The sequence below is a fragment of the Dama dama genome, chromosome 25 (genome assembly GCF_033118175.1).
Source record: "Dama dama isolate Ldn47 chromosome 25, ASM3311817v1, whole genome shotgun sequence".
In the NCBI taxonomy this organism is placed as follows: Eukaryota; Metazoa; Chordata; class Mammalia; order Artiodactyla; family Cervidae; genus Dama; species Dama dama.
The window spans coordinates 64,054,913-64,078,337 of NC_083705.1; the positions used below are offsets into that span (position 1 = coordinate 64,054,913).

At 49.7% G+C, this 23,425-nt stretch overlaps 1 protein-coding gene across 1 annotated transcript in view; it reads left to right on the top strand.

The window, feature by feature from the left end:
* The window catches only part of ANKH (ANKH inorganic pyrophosphate transport regulator), a 161,221-nt gene that overhangs the window by 121,494 nt on the left and 16,302 nt on the right, over positions 1 to 23,425 (top strand). The window contains exons 7-8 of the mRNA XM_061129322.1: positions 234 to 326; positions 3,581 to 3,676. Coding sequence (XP_060985305.1) covers positions 234 to 326; positions 3,581 to 3,676 — 189 coding nt within the window. The remainder of the gene's footprint in view (positions 1 to 233; positions 327 to 3,580; positions 3,677 to 23,425) is intronic.

A 23,425-nucleotide genomic window follows, 5' to 3' on the forward strand; every position in this document is an offset into this window, starting at 1 on the left:
CTCAGGCGCACACTCTGGACCTGCTCAGCCCGCTCCCCGGGATACAGGGGACCTCTGCCCCTTCCTTCTGCTCCAGGGCCGTCCCAAGGCTGGCCATGCTGTCACCCGGGATGGAATGACCTGTCAGGGGGCTGTAGCTGAGACGGCTCACGCTGCCACATGGCAGGCGGCAGGCAGAGGCTGGAGATGCTCTCTGCGGATGCCTTGCTAACTGCCGGCTCTTCCTCTTGCAGGCTGTGGCAATTCTAACGGCCACATACCCCGTGGGTCACATGCCATATGGCTGGTTGACGGAAATCCGTGCTGTCTACCCTGCTTTTGACAAGGTGAGAACCCCATGCGGCGCGGTTTCCGAAACACTCTCTTTAAAATTAGCGTTTGAGAGACAGCAATCTCCGGTGATGGACACCTCGGTGTCTCTCAGCCTCACCTCCCTCTGCAGGGTTGATGTAGCACTGGGGCTGGCGGAGGTAATTGTGGAACACGTCCCTCCGGAAATCACAGAGGTGAATTGATGCTTGCCTTGATGCAGCTCCCAGGACGTGTCTCCAAACCGGTCCTCGCTTCTAGGTTACTCCTGTTGAGAAATTATTTGCAAAAGGGAAATGATACTCTCAAAAAAATTTATATATGGTTTTCGTTTCTGTGGTTTGTTGCTTTTTGTTTGTTTGTTTTTACTGACCTCATAGCTGATGTGAAGGTACAGCTAGAGTTCATAAGCTTATGGCTTTCTTTCGAGGGGGTACATGCACACCCTGGGTGCAGGCTAGTTCAGTTCAGTTCAGTCGCTCAGTCATGTTCTACTCTCCGTGACCCCATGAACTGCAGCACACCAGGCTTCCCTGTTCATCACCAATCCCGGAGTTTACTCAGACTCATGACCATTGAGTCAGTGATACCATCCAACCCTCTCATCCTCTGTCATCCCCTTCTCCTCCCACCTTCAATCTTTCCCAGCATCAGGGTCTTTTCCAATGAGTCAGCTCTTCGCATCAGGTGGCCACAGTATTGGAGTTTCAGCTTCAGCATCAGTCCTTCCAATGAATATTCAGGACTGGGATGAACTTATTCCAGCTGAAAGCTTCTGCTGACATTGCAGGGAGGCAATAAGTCTTCAGACCTGTAACCTGAGACCGTGTCAAGACTGACCTGCAGGTCATTTGAGAAATGCCTATTTCATTCAAGTGTAATTATTTGAACCTGTAAATGTTCAACCTAAAACAAATAAGTAGAAAAAGAGACCCCGCCCCCCAAAGATTGTATGCAATGTTTTAAAATGGAAAAATAGGGAAAAAGCAAACAGTCTGCCCCTTGTACTCTTAATAGCAACTGTTTGAATTTCTGTAGAACTAGCTCAGAGTCACTACTGACATCATTTTAATCTGATCCCGAAAGAGCCCTGAGAGGTGACGAGAGGAAGTCTGTTCACCAGCGTCCCCCGCAGATTACCTGCCTCTCTCCCCCCACCCATAATCAGTCACCTGTGAGTAGCAGCTCCCCTCCAGGCAAGTCAGGGATCGCCCCCACAGAGCCGCACGTGAGAGAGGGAGGCTCTCGTTCAGAACTCTGTACGAGGCTGGAACTTCCCCAGTAAACAATGAGTTGGACGCTCCACCACTTGCCAACATTCACTTGGAGCATCAGGATGCATAGCGTGTCCCAAAAAATGCCTTTGATTCCTGCTTCCCAAACCCAAGAGTGGATCAGAAGGTCTGAGCCACGTGCAGCAGAGAGCTATGTTGGACTGGGCTTAAGTCAATTTATGGAGACAAATCAGTATTTTCATGTCAAGAAACATGTATATAGAAGTAAGTCCTTGAAAACCAAGATGGATATAAGTCTTATTGCTAAATGTTTAGCTCTTGGAGAATAAGACTATATAATAAAATCCAATAGCAGGGTTCTACATGTGTTCGAACCTCCTGGCTGTGAGCGTCTCATCTGAAATCGGTTTTGGCTACCTTGAAATGATTAAACTTAACAATGCAGCCCTATACAATTTCGCTAAGAGCAGCCAAGAAAAACATTGTTTTATTCACGATTACAGAGGTTAGATGCTATGAAAAAAATCCCTTTAAGGAGCATCTCTTGAGCCTGATGCTGGAGGAAATCAGGATACTTATGAAACCTCCCCATTGTCACCACGCATTCCACCGCACCACTCCGGCCATTCCCATGAATGCCGACTATTCACCCAGATCTTAGACACCTCTGTGTGGACTTCCGGAATTTGCTGCATTGACAGTTGAAAATCCTTAGCCTGCTTGTGGGTTCCAGACTTAGAGATTTAACATTTCTTGCATAACTTCTGATGTTTCTAACTAAACAAGGAGATGGGAGAGTTTTCCACTCTTTCACGTTTTCTCTAGTGTTCGGATATCATCTGCAAAAGAGTGTATCTCTGCGAAAAAGCCCACGGGGCAAGCAAGACGAGACACTGATGCTGAGCTAATGATACGTGCCGGTTTACTCCAACCATATTGGCAAACATATTTGCTGTCTTAAAAATCAAAGCACATTGAGGGAGCTGGGCCCTGTGGCTGTCACCACGGGGGGATTTGGGGGGGGGCATGTACATTTGGAGGTGGGGCCCCTTCTCACCCAGCCCACCAGGGGACCACCCTTGCAGATCCCTGGGGGAGAGGAGATGAAGAGATGTCCCACGTGCTGTGATGGGCACTGTGCCAGCGTGGCAGTCTGTTTTCCAGGAAAAGCAGGTGTGCTGGAGCGAAGAAAATGGAAACCCCGCCAGAGGTTTGCACGGGCGGCATAAAGGAGAAGGGCTTCCAGAGTCTGTCTCAGCCTCTGATGGGAAGCAAACATCAAGTGGGACCTGTAACACGTCCACTTGTACATCTGTCATTAGGCTGATATGGGAGCCAGGGGCTTGTTGTTTGTTTCCGTGAGTCAACTCTGGGGCTCACTGGATACATAATGAGGTGGGTGTTGTTTTTTCTCAGCTTCTGTTCACAGTCGAGGACCAGACACTTGACCCTCAATCAAGGGTTTTGATTGAGTGGCAGGTACACTTAGCAATGACGCTGAGATGGCATCAGCCAGCCTCAGGTATGTGTCAGTGAAATGTGCTCACATTTCAATTTAACAAGGACTGTTGGAGCATCTTCTTTACTTAAGAGAGATGGTGCTGAGTTGCAGGCGCTAAAGAGATGGATGAAACACCCAGTCCTTTATCCCAGGGAGCAAATGTGCCCCTCACAGGAGTCTTGACATGTGACCCTGATACAGGCTCAGTTGCCATCCCTGCCTGCCTGCAGAGCCCAGGGTGGTCAGACACTGCAGGAAGGGATAGAGCCCTGAATTAGGTGGGTGGGCACCCAGCGCCCTGGAGAGGGGACTGACCCCGGAGACACTGCTGGGCAGTTCAGTCCGGAACTCCTTCTGGTTAGGAGTCCAGAAGCCTGACAGCTGTCTCGAGAGAGACGTCCAGTGGCAGCGGTCTTCCAAGCTGTCCCTTGACATCTATGCTTCGGATGCGTCAAATCAAACAGAAACGAGATGTTCGGTAAGAAGCGTGAGTGGTCAGCCCAGGATAACCTGGAGCCTTTTCTTGCCCCCCTAGAATAACCCCAGCAATAAACTGGTGAGCACAAGCAACACGGTCACAGCAGCCCACATCAAGAAGTTCACGTTCGTCTGCATGGCCTTGTCTCTGACGGTAAGGACAGACCCACCCCCAGCCCCCGCCTCTGTGTCTGTTTTTAGAAAAGAGGAAATTGCCATTTCAAAGGGAGAAGTCTTGTATTCCATAGTGCAGTGCTGTGTTAGATAAGGTGACAACCTCTCCTAGATATTTTCATCCCAAAATACAAACGACTGTTAATCAAGGATGGCGTTGAGTCTACGCTTCACCCGGTGGCTCAGATAGTAAAGAACCTGCCTGCAAGACAGGAGACCTGGGTTCGATCCCTGTTTTGGGAAGATCCCCTGGAGAAAGGAAATGGCCATCCACTCCAGTGTTCTTGCCTGGAGAATTCCTTGGGCAGAGGAGCCTGGCAGGCCACAGTCCATGGGGTCGGAAAGTGTCAGGCATGACTAAGCAACTTTCGCTTTCATCGAGTCTAAGAATAGAGGGCCAACTTCTGGCATTTCTGTAAGGGGCTTCTTACATGCTGAAGGAAGGCAGGCTTTGCCTTTCTTAATGATATTCTGTCTTACTGAATAATTTCCAGCCTATCTTTAAACACCCAGAGTCAACTGTCTCTTTTCCAAATTTAATTGGTATGATTTGTTTCACTGGTAAAAGTTCCCTTCTTTTTATGTTTACGCTGCTGTATCCTTCCTATGGAGCCATCATTCACCATATACTTACCAGGCACCTACAGGATCCAAAGCCCTGTGCCGTCTTCAAGGATAGAGGTGTGAACAAGAGTGGATAGCGCCTCCTCATTGGCAGGGCCTGTCGGTGACGCTGCACAGCCTTAAATGAGCAGTTCACACCCTTTATCAACCCACCTGGGCAGTGCGGATGTAGGAGATATGTTCAAAACACATGGGAAAAAATTCAAACATGCTCTATAATCCAAAGCACACAGTATATGACTTAAGATTGCTTATAGTATTCGTCAACAGTAGCAAGAAAATAATAATGACATTTATAAACAACTTCACATCGCAGACTGTGCTCTGTGACTTCTAAAGATGGAGATGAGAAGAGGCTAAAAAGAAATAGGGGTCTTTTGAACTCAGTTCCTTGTTTGTTGTGGTGACTACATGTTTAAGTCCTGTAGAAATTCTCCATTTTTACAGCTTAATGGAAAAAAACGTAACTGAAATAGCTGAGTGTGTGCAATTCCCATCATAAATGACTGGTACCGAGGACATAAGACAATAAGAGGTTTGGGGACAAGTGATGAGAGGAACTTTGTGAGCGTTGTCACTGGCCATTATCACAAGAACCACTTAGCTAGATGAGCCCTAAGAGGGGTCCCTTAAAATCAAGCCTGACACACATTTTGAACCTTGCTTGGATTTTTTTTTTTCAAAACCCATAGCTTAATATTTGATCCTTTGACCCAACACCTGAATAAACTCCTCAAGAACAACACAAGGTCTATAGCCCATCACCTAAGACCTCTGACACTGGGTCATGACTTGGCATCCGTGGCCACCCCATCACCCCAGCCCAGCCCTTCCTCTCAGTCTATCCCTCATGAAACTGGGAAACTGCACGGGGATGTCAGAAGCATATTCCAGGCCGCCTCCCCAGGGTGGGGAGACCTCTGATAGCACACCTGCCTGAGTCAGGTAGGTCACCCCAGGCAGCCCTGTTCTCCTGGTTGTATTGTTTCTCCCTACAGTGTTGCAAATTTTTCCATAGTTCCCTCAAACATTAGCAAAACACTGTACAACCTTGAAACCATTTAAAAGAGGATTTTAGGAAAAACAGAGAAGGTTTCTATTCCCGGAGCAGACCTCAGCTTTTGGAGCCTGCATGAAGTGACTGGAAGTTGAGAGTCGAGTTGGTTCGGATGCCAGGGTCTGTGACTTGGACACCATCCACACCAGAAGCTGGAAGCTCTGGGCTGTTGCTCACTCTGCGGTCAGGGTCTGGCTCCTCTGTCTTCTCTCACTCCGCTTGGACGTCCTCCCTCAGTTATGGTCAAGTCTGATGGAGAACATTACCAGATTGAGTTTACGGATATTCCTTCCTTCCTTCAGTTCACAGGCAATACTCTGTACTTCTCAAACAAAAGCAGCAAGTGTATTTTGAAGTGATAACCACTAATAATTTTATTAGCTTTTCTAATATAAACTAGAAAAATGCTTCGATTTCCCATAGAGAGGTTTTAGTTATTTAATTATTCTAATCCTACTATCTGTGTGTGTGTGCTAAGTTGCTTCAGCTGTGTTCGACTCTTTGCGATCCTGACCCTGTGAACTGTAGCTCACCTCTGTCCGTGGGATTTCCCAGGCAAGAATACTGGAGTGGGTTGCCTCTTCCTTCTCCAGGGGATCTTCCTGACCCAAGGATCAAACCGGAGTCTCCTGTATTGGCAGGCAGATTCTTTACCACTAAGCCACCTGAGAAGCCCAGACTACAGTATAGGGTAAACCTGACTTTTAGAAAGGGCTTCCCACGAGGATTGGTAGTAAAGAATCTGCCTGCCAGTGGGGTTGCAAAGAGTCGCACATGACTTAGCAACTTAGCTACAGCAAATAACTTTTATGTGCACTGGGAAACCAAAAAATTCATGTGACTCACTATATTGCAATATTCACTTTACGGTGATGGCCTGAAATAGTTCCAAGGGATGTCTATACATGTATTTAATAAAGCTTAAATTTTTATTCTTGCTTTATCACAATATTCATTATACTGGGGCAGTAAAAAATGAAAGTGTGAAAGTGTTAGTCACTCAGTTGTGTCCAACTCTTTGTGACCCCATGGACTATAGCCCACCAGCCTCCTCTGTCTGTAGAATTCTCCAAGAAAGAATACTGGAGTGGATTGCTGTTTCCTTCCGCAGGGGATCTTCCCGACCCAGGGATTGAACCCAGGTTTACCTGCATTGCAGACAGATTCCTTACCATCCAAGCCACCAGGGAAGTCTAGACCAAAACCTGCATTATCTCCAAGGTCTGCCTGAAATAGCACCAGCTAGAAGCCCACCTTCCAAGCTCCTTCTCCAGGGCCTTTTTCTCTGAACTGTGCTGTTCCAGCAAATAGGAGCAGATCCCTGGCACTGAGGCTGTGCACTGAGGCACTTGCCAGCACGCCTGAAGCAGTGGTTTCTTCAACAGTACAAACAGTAGTATTATAGCGTGTCTCAGATACATTGGCTTCCCAGGTGGTGCTAAAGAATCTGGCTGCTAATGAAGGAGACGCAAAGACGCGTGTTCGATCCTTGGGTCGGGAAGATCGCCTGGAGTAGGAAATGGCCGCCCACTTCAGTGTTCTGGCCTGGAAAATTCCATGGACAGAGGAATCTGGTGGGCTACAGTCCATGGGGTTGCAAAGAGTTGGACACAACTGAGCCAGTGAGCACGGCACAGCAGCAGATACTTTATAACGACTCGATCAACTGGTCCTCCTTCAGTTGGCTCTAACATCTTGGCTGGAGGCTGGCCTGCGTGCATACTCAGTCATGTCCTACTCTTGACGATCCCGTGGACTGTAGCCCACCAGGCTCCTCTGTCCATAGGACTTTCCCGGCCAGAATACTGGAGTGGGTTGCCCTTTCCTTCTCCAGGAGATCCTCCTAACCTAGCGATCGAACCTGCATCTCCTGCATTGGCAGGTGGATTCTTTACCACTGAGCCACCAGGAATTGCATTAAAAGGTATATAGAAAAAATATAAGGGTTTCCCCCCTAAATTCATTGTTATGCTGTCACTGTAGTGCATACAGCTTTTTATAGCACTTACCATGTTCATTCTTAACATCTATTATATCTTGTAGGCCCTGAACTTCCCTAGGCAGGGTCTATGTGTTAGTCACCTCTTATCCCCAGGGCCTAGCATCCTGCTGACACAGAAGGGGCACAATAAACAGAACACGAACACAGGAATCAATTAATACTTACCTGTGAGATAAGGATCAGAAAGGTGCCAATGGCATTCACCCCTCCTGAGCCACAATCTCCTTATTTATACTGAGGTTTATCTTAAAGCTCTTACGAGGCCCTTTACCTGAGAGTCTATTTTCACTTTTTTAATTTTTAAACTGCATCGTATCAGGAAATTAACATTGCAGAGCACTTAGGATAGATACATCATGCTTATTGCAGTGGGCGATATTCTATACAAAGTGCGAGCCTTCTGATGGTTCCAGGTTTCTCTGCATTGCCTAGGATTAGAGGGCTTTGCCAAGCGCTGGTACTTTGGGTATTAGTGACTCTTCTCTCTGGGACTTTGAGATGAGCTGGCACCACAAATGCTGCAGACACCCAGTGACCCAATGATGCTAACTGCTTTTCGAAGGAAAACCTATATTGTCCAGAGCAGAAACTCATCTTGCAGTCAGAATGGGCCCATTCTTCAGGCCTTGACATGTTCAGTTCAATGTCTGTCTTTGCCTGTGAAAAATACTTTTGACAGTTAATAAGAGACCCTGGTGCTGGGAAACATTGAAGGCAAAAGGAGAAGGGGGCGACAGAGCATGAGATGGTTGGATGGCATCACCGATTCAATCAACATGAACTTGGGCAAACTGGGAGATAGTAAGGGACAGGGAGGCCTGGCATTCTGCCGTCTCTGGGGTTGCAGAGTTGAACACAACTGAGCAACAATATGAGACTAATATTTTAGCATGCCATAATGCATGTATACACTTATTCCCTGGTATAGATTTTCAGTTTAATTTGGAGTGAACCCCTGACTCCAAAAGTTCGTTCTTCCCTCATTTTCTTATCTGAGAGTTTGTCTGAACCACTGGGCTTCAAGACAAGCAGCCCAGAATGTCTTCTGCCCAGTTGGAAGAGGAAGTGGATATAGGAAGAGTATAAGGTAGGAAAGCAGAAGTTTGTCCCAAGGAGCATCTTGCTTCCCTGCCTTTGGGAAACTCAGAAAATCAGTGATTGGCTTCTTTAGACCATTTGATGGGAGTGAGGGTGAAAAGGGAGAGCTTTAGCTGATCTGAAAGATGAACTTCACAATAGTAAGAACCCCCTGATATAAATTAATCCCCTCAATAGCAACAAAGGAGCAGGCACGATGCAGACCAGGGTTAGCAAGGTGACCGCAGGCGGACACACTGCTGTTTGGGGTGGAGGAACACACAGTGCAAAAATATGCGCTCTTTAAATAAGGTTGAAAGAACAGCTTCAGAAGGCATGCCGCATGGTGGGAGCAGGTGCGGTGTAGTGGCCACTCAGAGGAGGCCAGTGATCCGCGCTGTCAGGACAAGGTAGCACCACGGAGCACAAGGCTGTTGCTGGCGCTGGGGTCAGAAGCAAGCAGCCGGGTTTGCCCAGAACCTTCCAGTAGAGCCATGGTCTCCATCCCTAACGTGACCGATGATAAAGCCCCGTGATGCTCAGCGTGTCCTGAGAGGCTGCGTTTCTCTAGTAGACAGTTGTGGTGATCGCAGACAGAGGGTGGTGGCCATGAGCTTGTGAAGGAGGCAGGAGCGGTGTTCCTTCCTCTTGGGAAGAGGAATTGATAACGCTGAACTTACAGAAACACAGCCCCTTGGAACTGATCATGATTGCTGCCTGAATCCCAGCCTTGGGGATAGAATAGAAACCACTAACCAGGGTAGGATATGTCTTTTCAATAGCCTTGGTGGTGCAGAGAAGCACTCCAAAAGCTACCAGACCCCGTATTCCTAGATGTGAGGCCAGTGTGGTGAAGTGAACGGATGAACTTGCTAAATGTACCAAAATTGCTAATTTGGTACCCCAAACGCGTGGTCTTTTTTTTCTAAAGTATTAGTCGCTCAATTGTGTCCAACTCTTTGCGACCACATGGACTGTAGCCCACCAAGCTCTTCTGTCCATGGGATTCTCCAGGAAGGAATACTGGAGTTGGGTTGCCATTCCCTTCTCCAGGGGAATCTTCCCAACCCAGGGTTTGAACCTGGGTCTCTCCCACATCGCAGGTGTATTCTTTTACCATCTGAGCCACCAGGGAGTTTGTTTTTTTTTTTTTTTTCTAAAATTTGTAGCAAATCATATTAAGTAGGCAAGTTTTAGCAGCTTTAGATGATTTTAGTTGACCAGTTTCCATTTTTACTCCACAATGCCATTATTTTCAACATCTGCTGTTTTCTTACACTCTCTGCCGCTCTAGTGCGGGGGAGCTGTTGCCAAGGGGGGGGGGCCCTCTGTCTCAAGAGAGGTGGGGAAGAATCCTTGCAAAGCACTGGCTTGGCTGCTGCTGAGCCTCCCCAACCCCCTTCACACAAAATGGGAACAGTGTCCACCCAGAGCGATGTTGGCAGGAAGAGCCCCCAAAGCACTTGCATGCAGTGAACGACCTACACGGTCACACTCAGCACCCCTGGATGTCGGACTTGGAAAGGCCGGAGGGGAAGAGCTAGGAGCAGAGGAGAGGGAGAGACAGTGTCAGAGAGACGGAGAGTGAGGTCAGCAGTAGAAGGGGAGGGACCTCGGGGTCCGGAAGAGAAAGGGGCGCTGGAGAGTCAGAGGAGATGGAGCAGAGTGACGGAGGTGGGTTCAGCAGACAGCGGGGAGGATGGGAAGGCCCCAGAGACCCCCCAGTGCCACCCCACCCCCCACCCCAGGCCTTGCCAGTCCGTCCAATAGCAATTGCTGTAAACCATGTGTGTGCTAAGTCGCTTCACTCATGTCCGACTCTTTGAGACCCCGTGGACTGTAGCCAGCCAGGCTCCTCTGTCCGTGGGATTCTCCAGGCAAGAATACTGGGGTGGGTTGCCATGCCCTCCTCCAGGGGAATCTTCCTGACCCAGGGATCGAACCCGAGTCTCTTACGTCTCCTGCATTGGTAGACAGGTTCTTTATCACAGCCTGGGAAGCCCTCTATAAACTTTAGAAGAGTTTTAAAAAGGCAGGTTCTTAAGAAATGAGTAACTGCGACCAATTGTCCGTGGCCCGAATAGACTGTTCCACAGCTGATGTGGGTGAACTCGGCTGTTTCAGGAAGGCAGGTGTGAAGGGGTTCTCTTGCTAGGCTGCTCCAGGGTGGGCTTTCTGGCCCCAGGTTCAGATTCTGCTGAGGTCGTGGGGCCGTGCCAAGGCCTCCTGGCTGCACCCCACTGGCCTCCCCCAGCTTCAACAAATGGAGGCTGTTTGATGGTGGTGGTGGTGGGAGTGATGGGGTGGGGTATGTGTGTGTGTGCACATGTGTGTGGCTGTCACTTAGGGCAGAGAGAGAGGCAGCTTTGCCATCCAACCTGTTGTTGCTATCGTTGTCCAGTTGCTCAGTCATGTCTGACTCTTTGCAACCCCATGGATTGCAGCACACCAGGCTTCCTTGTCTTTCACCATTTCCCAGAGTTTGCTCAAACTCATGTCCATTGAGTCGGTGATGCCATCCAACCATCTCATCCTCTGTCGTCCCCCTCTCCTCCCGCCTTCAATCTTTCCCAGCATCGGGATCTTTTCCAGTGAGTCAGCTCTTCACATCTGGTGGCCAAAGTATTGGAGCTTCAGCTTCAGCATCCAACCAAAGTACCTCACAGTAGGATACAGGGGTATCTGAGACCAGTGGTTGTTACAACTTAAGGATCTGGTTATTTATTTTAAAAGATTTAAAATAGGTTTTTACTCTGGATCCACCCTGAGCCTTGCTTTTTGACGTCAGTGAGTGGTAAAAAGGGAAAGTATGACTCTGTACTCAATCCCAAGTCTTCTATTCTGATGGTTATGTGTTGAATTGTGTCCACTCCAAAGTCCTATCTTGAAGTTCTAGCTCCATCACCTTGGAATGAGACCTTATTTGGAAATAGGGTTCAGGTGAGGACCCCTGTTCCATCTGACTGGTGTCCTTGGGGGGTGGGATGTGGATACACAGGCACAAGGAGGGTACCATGTGGAGACCGGAGTGATGCTGGAAGCTGCTGGAAGCTGGGAGGCCTGGAGCAGACCCTTCCCTGGGCCTTCAGAGGGAGCGCGGCCCTGCCGACACCTTGACTTTGGCGTCACTCCCGGCCTGAGAGATGATAACGTGCTGTTAGGTGGCCCAGTTTGTATGCTTTGTTACAGCAGCTCTAACAAACTCATACACTGATGTTTCTGAAAGAGAGGCACCGTCGTGCCATTTAAGGCCACAGGGATTGGTTGACCAGACCTAACTAGTAAACTGGGGGCTTCCCTGGTGGCCCAGTGGCATAGACTCCACCTGCCAATGCAAGAGATACAGGCTTGATCCCTGGGTTGGAAAGATGCCCTGGAGAAGGAAATGGCAACCCACTCCAGTATTCTTGCCCAGAGGAACCTGAGGAGCCTGACAGGCTACAGCCCATGGGGTCCCAAGAGTTGGACACGGTTTAATGACTAAACAACAACAAACTATCCAACTCATTTGCTTTCTTTTGAAATTCCCCACTTTCTATTTTCACAGGCATCTGTATTCATGTGTTTCCAGCTTCTTGAAGTAAGGATCTGAGTGTAGGAATTGCTTAGAAATATTCTTCCTGCAGGTCAGCACTGTCCCAAGCTCAGGCAGTAAAGAGTCCACTGGCAATGCGGGAGACCCGGGTTCGATTCCTGGGTCAGGAAGATTCCCTGGAGAAGGAAATGGCAACCCACTCCAGTATTCTTGCCTGGGAAATCCCATGGACTGAGTAGCTTGGTGGGCTACAGTCCATGGGGTCGTGAAGAGTCAGGCATGACTGAGTGACTAACACACTTGTCAAGATTTATGTGCTTAGTTACATCCTTGCTGATGGGGCTTTTGGGAGGGTGTGGTTGTTGGCATCGTAGTATCCAGTAGAAGTACCAGTATTCAATTTGGTCTCTTTGCTTTTTGGTTTTATTCTGCTTATTATTAGTTGAACAATCCAGTGCTGGCTCACCCACACCCTGCAGACCCAGCATCACTAACCCTGAAAAGTTGAAACACATTTACAATTTTCAGGGAAGAAATTAAGTTGCTAGTATTTTATCCTGTTGTGTTTATCCATCCCCCACCCCCCCACCCCACCCCGTCCTGAAAATTGTCTCAAGATCTTGATCGCTTCTGCTGCTTCCTGCATAAACAGTAGTATCTGATTTGGCATGAAATTGTAAAAATTACTTAGTTTCAGTTTTACCTATCAGTACACACCTGGGTTCTGCAAAGAACAGGGTGCAGACCCGCCACCTGCAAGGGCTTGGGAACCAAGGGGAAGACAAGTGCATTCTTCTCTGGCTTCTGCACGTGCTGCCTGCCAGACCCCAGCCTCACATCGAGGATGTGGTTCCCAGGCTCCACTCCGAGGCTTTCCCCGTGCAAAAGCAGATTTATCAGAGAAAGACAGCAGTCAGGAATCATTCCACCCAGTGGCCGAATAACCCAGTGGGGATCAACTCATAGACTTCCAGGAATTGTCTTTTATGTCTGTCTGTGGCTTTTTTAAAAATCATTTTTTATTCATCTCAACTTAAAGACTGAGATGCCTGGGCTTCGCGGGTGGCGCCAATAGTAAAGAACCTGCCTGCCAAAGCAGGAGACATAAGAGACATGGATTTGATCCCTGGGTCAGGAAGATCCCCTGGAGGAGGACAGAGTGACCCACTCCAGTATTCTTGCCTGGAGAACCCCATGGACAGAGGAGCCTGGTGGGCTACAGTCCATAGGGTCGCAGAGAGTCAGACATGACTGAAATGACTTAGCATGGACACATGCACTTACAGTTTAAAGATAACAGAAGTAGGGAGTATTTTTCTTCTTATCTGATGGGCCCATTATAGCGTACAGGACCCAGACATCAGCTTGGTCAGCTGCATGGCCCAGACCCTCCAGACAATCATCATGAGAAGTGTGGACAAAAGGAGGCCGTGCTGTTGGTGGCCTAATGGTTTTCTGATTCCAGCGTCTGCTGTCACTCCCTGGTGCTTTGGGCCGTGAACATGAGCACCTTCCTGGTGACCTGGAGCTCTGATGTCCTGTCGATCCATGCTGACAAGGACATCCGGGGAGTCAGCAGAGCCGAAGTGAAATATTTCAAACACTTTTTTTTGGTAAATTATCTCAAGAAACACTGAATAGACTTATTGAAATGAGCGCATGAGGACAGAAAATGCTGATTGGTGTGCTCAGTGGTCATTTTGTGTTGAGTGAGGCTAGAGACCGCTGGACCCAGAAATAAGAGAAAACAATCAGGTATCGTCCTGGTTACACAGAAGTATTTCCCAGAAGCATGGTTGTTGTTCGCTGAGTTGTGTCCAACTCTCTTCGGTCCCATGGACTATAGCACGCCAGGTTTCCCTGTCCACCATCTCCCGGAGTTTGCTCAAAGGAATAAATCACACACTGGTACTTCTATGGGATGCTATGATACCAACACCCTCCCACCCTCACCCCTCCCCACCCACAAGCCCCATCCGCAAAGACATAATTAAGCGCATAAATTTAGGAACAGCGCTGATCTGCACAAACAATATTTCTAAGCAAACCTTGGATTCAAGTTCTCACCTGGAGAAGCTGGAAATACACAAGAACAGAGATGTCTTAAGAAAACAGTCAGTGGAGAATTTAACACCTGCTATACCTATGGAGGAGAAGGGGACAACAGAGGATGAGATGGGTGGATGGCATCACCGACTTGATGGACATGAGTTTGAGTAAACTCTGGGAGTTGGTGATGGACAGGGAGGCCTGGCGTGCCGCGATTCATGGGATCACAAAGAGTCGGACACGACTGAGCAACTGAACTGAACTGATACCTCTCCCAGAGCTTAGGTGTCTTGTATCTGCATTCAGACTGAGAGAGTGAACAGGGAAGTACAGTTGCCTTTAGCTAACTGATCCATGGCCTTTGCTGAACATGTTCTTTTATTTTATCTTAAATAAAGTTTTAGCTTAAAGGGTTTCGCTCTGTTCCCAGCTCTGGGTGGGAGTGCCTGCTTGTTCAGGCAGTGAAGGAAACATGATTACGTTGCTTCAGGAGATTATTCTGGGAGTCCTTTTGTACCTTCTGAGCCCAGGGTGAACCTCAAAGAACCGTAGTGTGATGTTGAGAAAAAACACGTGTGGCAAATAATAGTGCCTGGGAAAGCTGCTCATCGTTAATCGGAAACCAGACAGTTCTCAAAGGCCTTCCTTTAATCCTCCCACAGACACGGCTCTTAACCCATGTGGCTTGAGGAATGAATTGGCCCTTACCAAAACAAACAGAAAACAAGAAGGTCTGGAGAGCCGGCCCCTCTGAACCGGAGACGGGTTCAAAGGCAGGGCTGTGAGTTGTGCCAAGTGGCCCTGGGCTCTTGTGACACTTGACTGCCCTCTTTGTGGATTTTGATTTAAAAGGGGTGGATTGGGGAGGGGGCAGAGAGCCAGGGGGGGAGGGGTTAGCTTAGGCTTGAATTTGGGGCCACAAGGCTCAGCGCTCATGAGTGTGGGTCTAGGGGCCCCCGGGGCCTGGGTTCAAACCCTGACCCCACCACTCACCCACTGGGAGGTCACTGAATACTGCAAGCCTCGACTTCCCCAGCTGCCATGCAGGCATGATAAGAATACCCACCTTCTGAGACTTTTCAGAGGAGTAATAACTTAGCATCACGCCTGGCACGCTGGAAGCAGAGAAGGCCAGCTCCCTCCTCTGTGGTCCCCAGACACAATGGCTCCCATGAAATGGAAGGAGGGCTGCGTGTAAATAAACAGCTACTGGCATATCCAATGCCAGTGAATAATTTTGTGAATTCTTCTAGTGATATCTATAATACCCTTCCAAATTCCTATGGGATGTGTTTTTTTCTTTGTGGTGTTTAAAATAAATTTAACCTCTTGATAGATTCATACATTCTTTCTCTAGACAGACTTCACCCACACATGAGACGCATATTGCATGTTTTTCTCCCTGAGAACTTGGGAAAGCTCTTCTGATGTCCCAATGTCCCTTCCTGTTTACAGTCTCCAGTGCCAGGTGTTGACACTGCTCATTCTAACCTTTGGTTGTCCTGCTAATTCAGAAATGTCCATTACCCACGGGGCTTCCCAGGAGGCTCAGTGGTGAAAAATCTACCTGCTAATGCAAGAGACGCGGGAGATGCAGGTTCAGTCCTTAGGTTGAGAAGATCCCCTGGAGGAGGAAATGGTATTCTTGCCTGGAGAATCCCATGGATGGAGGAGCCTGGCGGACTACAGTCTATAGGGTCACAAGGAAAACTGAGCGACTGAGCACACATGCTGTTACCCACAAGCTTTGGTGAGCTCTGAAAGAGAGAAATTGATGTATTTCGTCCTTTGGCTTAGATCTGATAAATCTGTACACACCAACCAAATATTAGAAATGCCAGTAGGAAAGATTTTTTGAGCCCTCATGGAAGCATTGTCAAACTTGTCTAAAGCCTGGATGATGGAACACTTCCAGTGGGATGGATGACACTTAGAGCAGTGGTCCCCAGCATCTTTGGCACTAGAGATCACTTTCATGGAAGGCAGTTTTCATGGAAGACTGGTGTGGGGTGAGTTGGGATGGTTTCAGGATGAACCGAGCCCTTTACATGTATCGTGCACTTTATTTCTGTTATTATTGCATCAGCTCCACCTCAGATCATCAGGTTGGGGAGCCCTGGCTTAGAGTTTTTCTATTTACAACACAGCTCCCCAGAGAAAGAGCACGTGCATGTTTATTCATGCAGTCGTTCAAAGCAAACGCCTGAGCCCCTGCTCCACACCAGGCTCCACGGCTACCCCAGTGAAACACACACACTGTCTCTTTTATTAGAGGGGTTTGTAATCTCATGGAGAAGACAGGCAATTGACGCATACGGCGGTGTTGCATAGTGTGTTAGTTCCCTGGGCTCCTGTAACAAATGGCCACAAACCTGATGGCTTAGAACAACAGAAATGTATTCCCTCCTAGCTCTGGAGGCCGGAAGTTGAAATTCAGTTCACTGAGCTGAATTCGAGGTGCTAGCAGGGTAGACTCCCTCCAGTGGGTTTAGAAAAGAATCCAGGCCTTGCCTCTTGCAGCTCCTGGTGGCGGCTGGCATTCCTTGGCCGAATCAGTCTCATCCTTGATCTTCTTATCACCTCCTCCTCTACATGCCCCTCTTTCTAGCATCAGGACACTTGTGATGGTATTTAGGGCCTGCCCAGGCACTCTTAGCTCCAGGGCCTTAATTTCATCATCTCTGTTACCATATACAGTAATGAATCTTTGTTCTGGTGATGAGGGTGGGAGCATCTCTTTGAGGGCCCATTACGCAGCCTTCTGGGCTTCCCCAGTGGCTTGGCGGTAAAGAAATGCCGGCAGTGCCGGAGACATAAGAGACATGGGTTGGATCCCTGGGTGGGGAAAATCCCCTGGAGAAGGGCATGGCAACCCCCTCCAGGATTCTTGCCTGGAGAATCCCATGGACAGGTGGGCTATAGTCCATGGGGTCGAAAAGAGTCGGACATGACTCAAGCGACTCAGCACTTAATGCACATGCACTGATGACGAGAGCTGAGAGAGTGAGCTCCGGGATGAAGGTCCACTGTGAACTGAGAGGTGATGGGCCCACAGAATGATGGTTCCCAAAGACATCCATCTTCTAATCCCCAGAGCCCAAGAATGTGTTACCTGCCATGGCAAAAGAGACTCTGAAGATGTGACTAAGGATCTCGTGATGACAAAATCATCCTGGATTATTTGGGTGGGCCTTAGTTCTTCCCGACTTCGCTGGTGGCTCAGATGGTAAAGCGTCTGCCTACAATGCAGGAGACCCGGGGTTCAATCCCTGGGTCGGAAAGATCCCCTGGAGAAGGGAATGGCAACCCACTCCAGTATTCTTGCCTGGAGAATTGCATGGACAGAGGAGCCTGGCGGGCTACAGTCTATAGGGTCGCAAAGAGTCAAATGCAGCTGAAGTGACTGCACACGCATGCACGCACGAAGCCTTCTACATTAGTCTCAGCTGCTTGGGAGAAAAAATGAAGTAAAGGCAGAGAGGAGGAGTGAGATGCTGTTTTGGACTGAGGGGTCACATTTACAGCAATCAGGATGTCCCAACGCCCAGGGCCCCCTGTGTGTTTGCAGCCTTGGAGGCGTGAACACACACTACCCCCACCCCACGCCCCCCATCTGAAAGGCACCTCCGCGTGTGCCCACCTGCACAATCTCACCTATTCTTCCTGGCCAGGGACTCTGTCTCAGTGTCTCCCTCTCTCCGATGTCAGCCTCTCCCAAATCGCTCCTTCGTATCTGTGTTTAAATATGCTCAAGGCTCCCAACTTTTGAAAAAATCTTAAACCATGAAAACCTTTATCCAGCAGGCCCCTACATTTCTCTTCTCTGTGGCATCCAAGCTCCTCGAGAGAATTACGCAGAAGCACCTCTCGCCCACCCCTCCCACCGCTGCGGGCCCCCATCTGTGCTCCCCACCTGGGCCATCTGCGGTCCCCACTGCAGCCCACCTGCCTCCTCCTTCGGGAGCCGGGGACACCTGTTCCATCCTTGGTCGTCCCTCTGGGCTGCGTTCTTGCCCCTGTTTGCCAGTGTCCCCCTAGAGAGCTGGCCCCGGCCCCCACGTGCTCAGGCCGCGGCTCCCGCGGACAGCATCCGGTTCTCATGCCCCATGTCTGGGGCGGCCATCGTCCACAACCTTGGCTCATCTCCCGCAGCTTTGGTGGCTCTCCACTCAGCTGCTTTGCCATCTTCCTTTCTATCTTCCCTGGTGGCTCAGAGGTAAAGCCTCTGCCTGCAATGCAGGAGACCCGGGTTCAATCCCTGGGTCAGGAAGATCCCCTGGAGAAGGAAATGGCAACCTACTCCAGTTCTCTTGCCTGGAAAATTCCATGCACTACAATCCATGGGGTTGCAAAGAGTCAGACACAACTGAGCAACTTCACTTTCACTTTCTTTTCTGAGTATCCCTTCACAGGCTCCTGGCTGGAACATTCCTCTTCCTCACTCTAGGTGGGCACCTCCCTCTGTCCAAACAGCCTCCTCCCTCCTCAGCCCTCTTTCTGCAGAATGTGACTCTGGCTGCCCGTCTGGCTGATTTCCTGAAGCAGCATCTTTGCCTCCCATCTCTCTCCCGAGCTTCTCACCCAAACACTAACTGCCTCCTTCGCAGAGATGTGCTTTGATTTCCCTCAGGCGCCCGCCCATCCTGTCCCAAAGGGTGCTTATGGCTGGCACTCTTTCCCCTCTGCATACCGTGTTTCAGAGACCAGCATGGACTTCTGCCTGGAGTTGCCAGAACCGGAAGCCTGGGCTCCTCCCCAGCTTGGCCCTCTTCCTCACCCTGAGGTCCACTTGGGCACAGAACCCTGTCTTGGCCTCCTCCTAAACACCCCTGGGACCTCCCTCTTCTGCATTTGCCACCTTGTATCCCTCTTTCTGGGCTTCCCTGGTAGCTCAGCTGGTAAAGAATTCACCTGTGATGCAGGAGACCCCGATTCCTGGGTCGGGAAGATTCCCTGGAGAAGGGATAGGCTACCCACTCCAGGATTCTTGGCGATCCACTCCTTGGATCCCTGGTGGCTCAGCTGGTAAAGAATCTGCCTGCAATGATGGAGACCTGGGATTGATCCCCGGGTTGGGAAGATCCCCTGGAGGAGGGCATGGCAACCCACTCTGGTATTCTTGCCTGGAGAATCCCCATAGACAGAGGAGCCTGGCAGGCTATAGTCCATGGGGTCACAAAGAGTCGGACACAACTGAGCGGCTAAGCACACCCTTGTTTCTGCTTATATAGCTCCCCCTCCTCTGGGACCACAACTCCCAAGGGGGCTCCGCGCACAGCACATCGCGTCCAAACCAGCCCTCACGGAGCGGATGGCATACGGCCCCTCCACTGGCTCCCTGGTACCAACGTAAACCCAGACCTGAAGCACACAACACCAGGCCCATCTCAACGTCCTGCTCCCCATTCCAGCCGCACAGAGCACTTGGGACTGCAGGATCACGTTGTGTGTTCTCTCGCCCAAGCTTCTGCCCACGTCGTCTCTTTTGCCTGAAACCCGCTCCCCACCTCCTCGGCCAGCACCTGGGACTGGGACTGGACGTGGTCAGCCGGCTTCCCACACCCTGCGGCCGCTGCTGTCCCCGAGCCCCCCACCACGACCCCACGCTCTGTCGTCGCAGGGACACCGTGAGGCTGGCATCACCTCCGCTATGTCTGCTATTGTGTCGAGTTGGCCAAAAAGTTCGTTCAGGTTTTTCCATGACGTTCGATGGAAACACCTGAACAAACTTTTTAACCAATCCAGTATATACCCAGTGCCTGGCATAGGACAGGTGCCCAGTAATTATTTTTTGACCGAATACACGTATAAAGCACACTGTCATAATAACAAACTGATTGCTGCGGAAACCAGTAGGTCCCTGTAGAATCAAAACTGTAGAAGTAATTAGAATCCGACTACCTAGGAAGCAGGGAGGAGGTGGTGACATGATGTCCCCCGGATGAAGGGCTGATGGGGCGTCATCCTCGTCTTTCTGTCCTTTGCCACATGCCTGCATGCTCAGTCACTCAGTTGTGCCCGACTCTGTGCGACCCCGTGGACTGCGGCCCGCCAGGCTCCTCTGTCCATGGGATTCTCCAGGCAAGAACACTGGAGTGGGTTGTCATGCCCTTCTACAGGGGATCTTCCCGACCCAGGGGTCGAACCCATGTCTCCTGTGGCTCCTGCCTTGCAGGCAGATTCTTTAACCTGCTGAGCCACCAGGGAAGCCCGCCATTTGCCACAGAGTCCATCTAATCCACCTTCCAGTGGCAGCCCTTCAAATAGCCAAAGCCCATTTCGATACCTTTTAACAGCCTGGCTTCCAGACCCTGTGGTGTTTCGGTTCCGCTCTTTGAATTGTTCCTGTTGATTCTCCTCTGAGAACATGGAGCACAAACTCTGCATCAGGTCTGACCTGAGCTAATGGAGTAAATTGGTCTGGTTTTGACTTTATAATTCTCATCAGTGCAGCCTAAGGCTACATAGGCCTTTTCATTTAGCCATATAGCCCGGTTAGAAGGTGGAACACAAGAGCTGGTAAGACCCGGTTGTCCATATTCCTGTGGTGGTCGGGGGCTGGCCCCTTCTCGAATCCATCTTCAGGGGATTTGCCCACCTCGAGCTCCTAGAATCTCTGCAATCACTTTTTCTGCCACGTCTACAAGTGTTTTCAGTACAGATGCTGTTAGCTATCCAGGACTTGCACAGACAAAGTGCTTTGCTCCCTCTCATTACTTTTGGTCTTCAAATTGCTTTTAACCATGTTTGCTTACCTGTTTTAAGGTGACCCTCCTTCATGGAAAAGGCAAACTCAGAGCTGGGGGTCTTGGAATGTATCCTTGGACCCTAGTGGTTCTTTCCCTTTCTTTTTCTTACCTTGAACATATTTGTTTAAAGCTCTTTTCTGGATCTCAGCACTTGCACCCATCTGGGCTTCACCCTCCTGACTTTATTCGTCCACGAGATTGCAAGCCCTTGGAGGTGGTAGTTCTTAGACTTCATCTGGGCTTACCTCCCAGGATCTGGGGAAGAGAGAGCCTGCGAGCTGGCACACCAAGGCAGGGAGATGGCAGATACCTCCTCCCACCTGGCACATTCCCTCCCCACCCCCAAGAGCAGCCTGGGGACCACCTGTTCTTTCTATTTGTGGCAGGCGGGCAGGAATTTCTCTTCTGAGGGCATTCCAGCTCCTTTCAGAAACTCTGGTTTTATTTGATCTTCCTTGCCTCTTTCTCACCAATTTTGAAATCGCTATATTTCATTTTTTTCAATTTCCCTGGTTATTGTGAGCTTAACAAGACGTGGTCACTCCCACGTGAGTGGCCATCCCCTCCCTGATGGCCGTGATCCCATCCAATGAGACTGTTCTTCGTCTTGGTCCCCGGCCTCTCAAGCTCAGCCTCATCAGGGAGGGGTTAGCTGGCAGGTTGCCGGAGAGGGAGGAGGTGAGCGTGTGCTCTGTAATAACCGAGCTTGGAATTGCAACACTGTTAGGTGCCTGTCTCGTCTTGCCAAGGCCAGCACGGAAATCACATGCCGTCCAGGGGATGGTGGCCACTGCAGAATATAAAAGGCTGAGGTTTCACATTTAAAACATTTGTGTCCTAAAGCGTCAGAACTTCAGGGCCTCAGAGGGACCCTCCCTCAGGGAAAGAAAGCAAAAAGGCTTTCCATCAGAGAAGGAAGCATTAAAAAAATAAAATCCACTCCATCAGCGTCTTCCTCTGGGACACACTGAGATAATCCCTTGGGGGGAGATTCAGCTAATCTTGAAATGCTGCTTCTGCTATTCACATTAGGTGAGTCCCTGGGAAGCACAAATCCCACAGATGCAGACGACTCCGCTCTGCCGCGTCCCCTCTGCCCCACCTCCCACCAAGTGGCCACCACCTTTGAAAGGCAGCGAGCTCACTGACAGTGGTAGTATTTATAGCACCTCTAATCCCGCCAGGCCAGCTCCAGCCACCTGCTCCCCACGAGGCCTGCGCAGCTGAGCTAAGGGCGGCTGCCGGTGGAAAACACCAGAAAATGCACGGCCTACTAGTCACAGGCCTGGAGGCTCATCCAGCCCTGCCTGTCACAGCCTCAGTTTCCCCCAGCTGGGGGACTTGTTCATCATGTAAGGATCAGTTTTTCCACGCAGTGCTCCATGGTGACCTGTATGGGAAGGAAAATCCAAAACAGAGGGGATTATAGAGCTGATTCCGTTTGCTATACAGCAGAAACCAACACAGTGTTGTAAAGCGACTCAGCTCCAGTGAAAAAACTTTTTTTAAAAAGGATCAGTGTTGCATCTTGCAGTTCAAGATGAGCCCCACTATTTCCATGTCCATATTGTGTTGAAGCTGAAGCTCCAATACTTCCACCACCTGATGTGAAGAGCCGACTCATTGGAAAAGACCCCGATGCTGGAAAAGATTGAAGGCAGGAGGAGAAGGGGACAGCAGAGGATGAGGTGGTTGGAGGGCATCACTGACTCAATGGATATGAGTTTGAGCAAGTTCCAGGAGAGATGAAGGACAGGGAAGCCTGGCATGCAGAAGTCCATGGGGTCGCAAAGAGTCAGACATGACCAAGTGACTGAACAGCAGCAAATACAATGGACAGTCTCACGTGCTCTGGACTGCGCGTTACTTCTCCTCTGTTTATGCGTCACAGGATAGGATGTGTCTGCGTCCACACGTCAGCATCCAACGAGCACAGCAAGAATCCCCTTTTATTAGTGGCATCACTCTAGTCATAGCTGCATTTCAGCCTAGCATTCAGCCCTGAGTCCTTCTCATAGGTGCTGGAAAGGCCCAAAATCTGAGCTAAGGAAGCGCAAAAGCCACCATCCCTATGGGATGGGACCACCCCTGTGGGGCCACCTCCTGTGCTCAGAGTTAAAAGGTCAATGCGGGACTTCCCTGGTGGTTCACTGGCTAAGACTTCGCCTTCCAATGCAGGGGGTACCAGTTGGATCCCTGGTCAGGAAGCTAAGAGTCCACATGTCTCAGCCAAAAAGCAAAACCTAAAGAGAAGCAATATTATAACAAATTCAGTAAAGACTTCAAAAATGATCCACATCAAAAAATCAAAAACCAAAAAAAATGATCAGTTCTTGAGGGTGACCCAGGCTCACTCCTGTGACTGCACTGGACCCATGAGCTGTCCCTCGGCCGCCGGGGTGGTGAACACTATGAGCCTTATTCCAGCCGTGGTACCATGCTGGTCCTGTCTGTGTCGCCAACAAGCACAGCCTGTTTGCGGCTTTGTTTCTGCTGGCCGCCCCACCCCCGTGCCCCGAGACTGCTTTCTCATTGTTCAGATTATCCAGGAGAAGAGAAGGACCTCTTGTGGATGGGGGCGGGGTGGGGTAAGGACGAAAAGGACCGAAGGTGCTGAAGTGAAGACTTTCTCATTT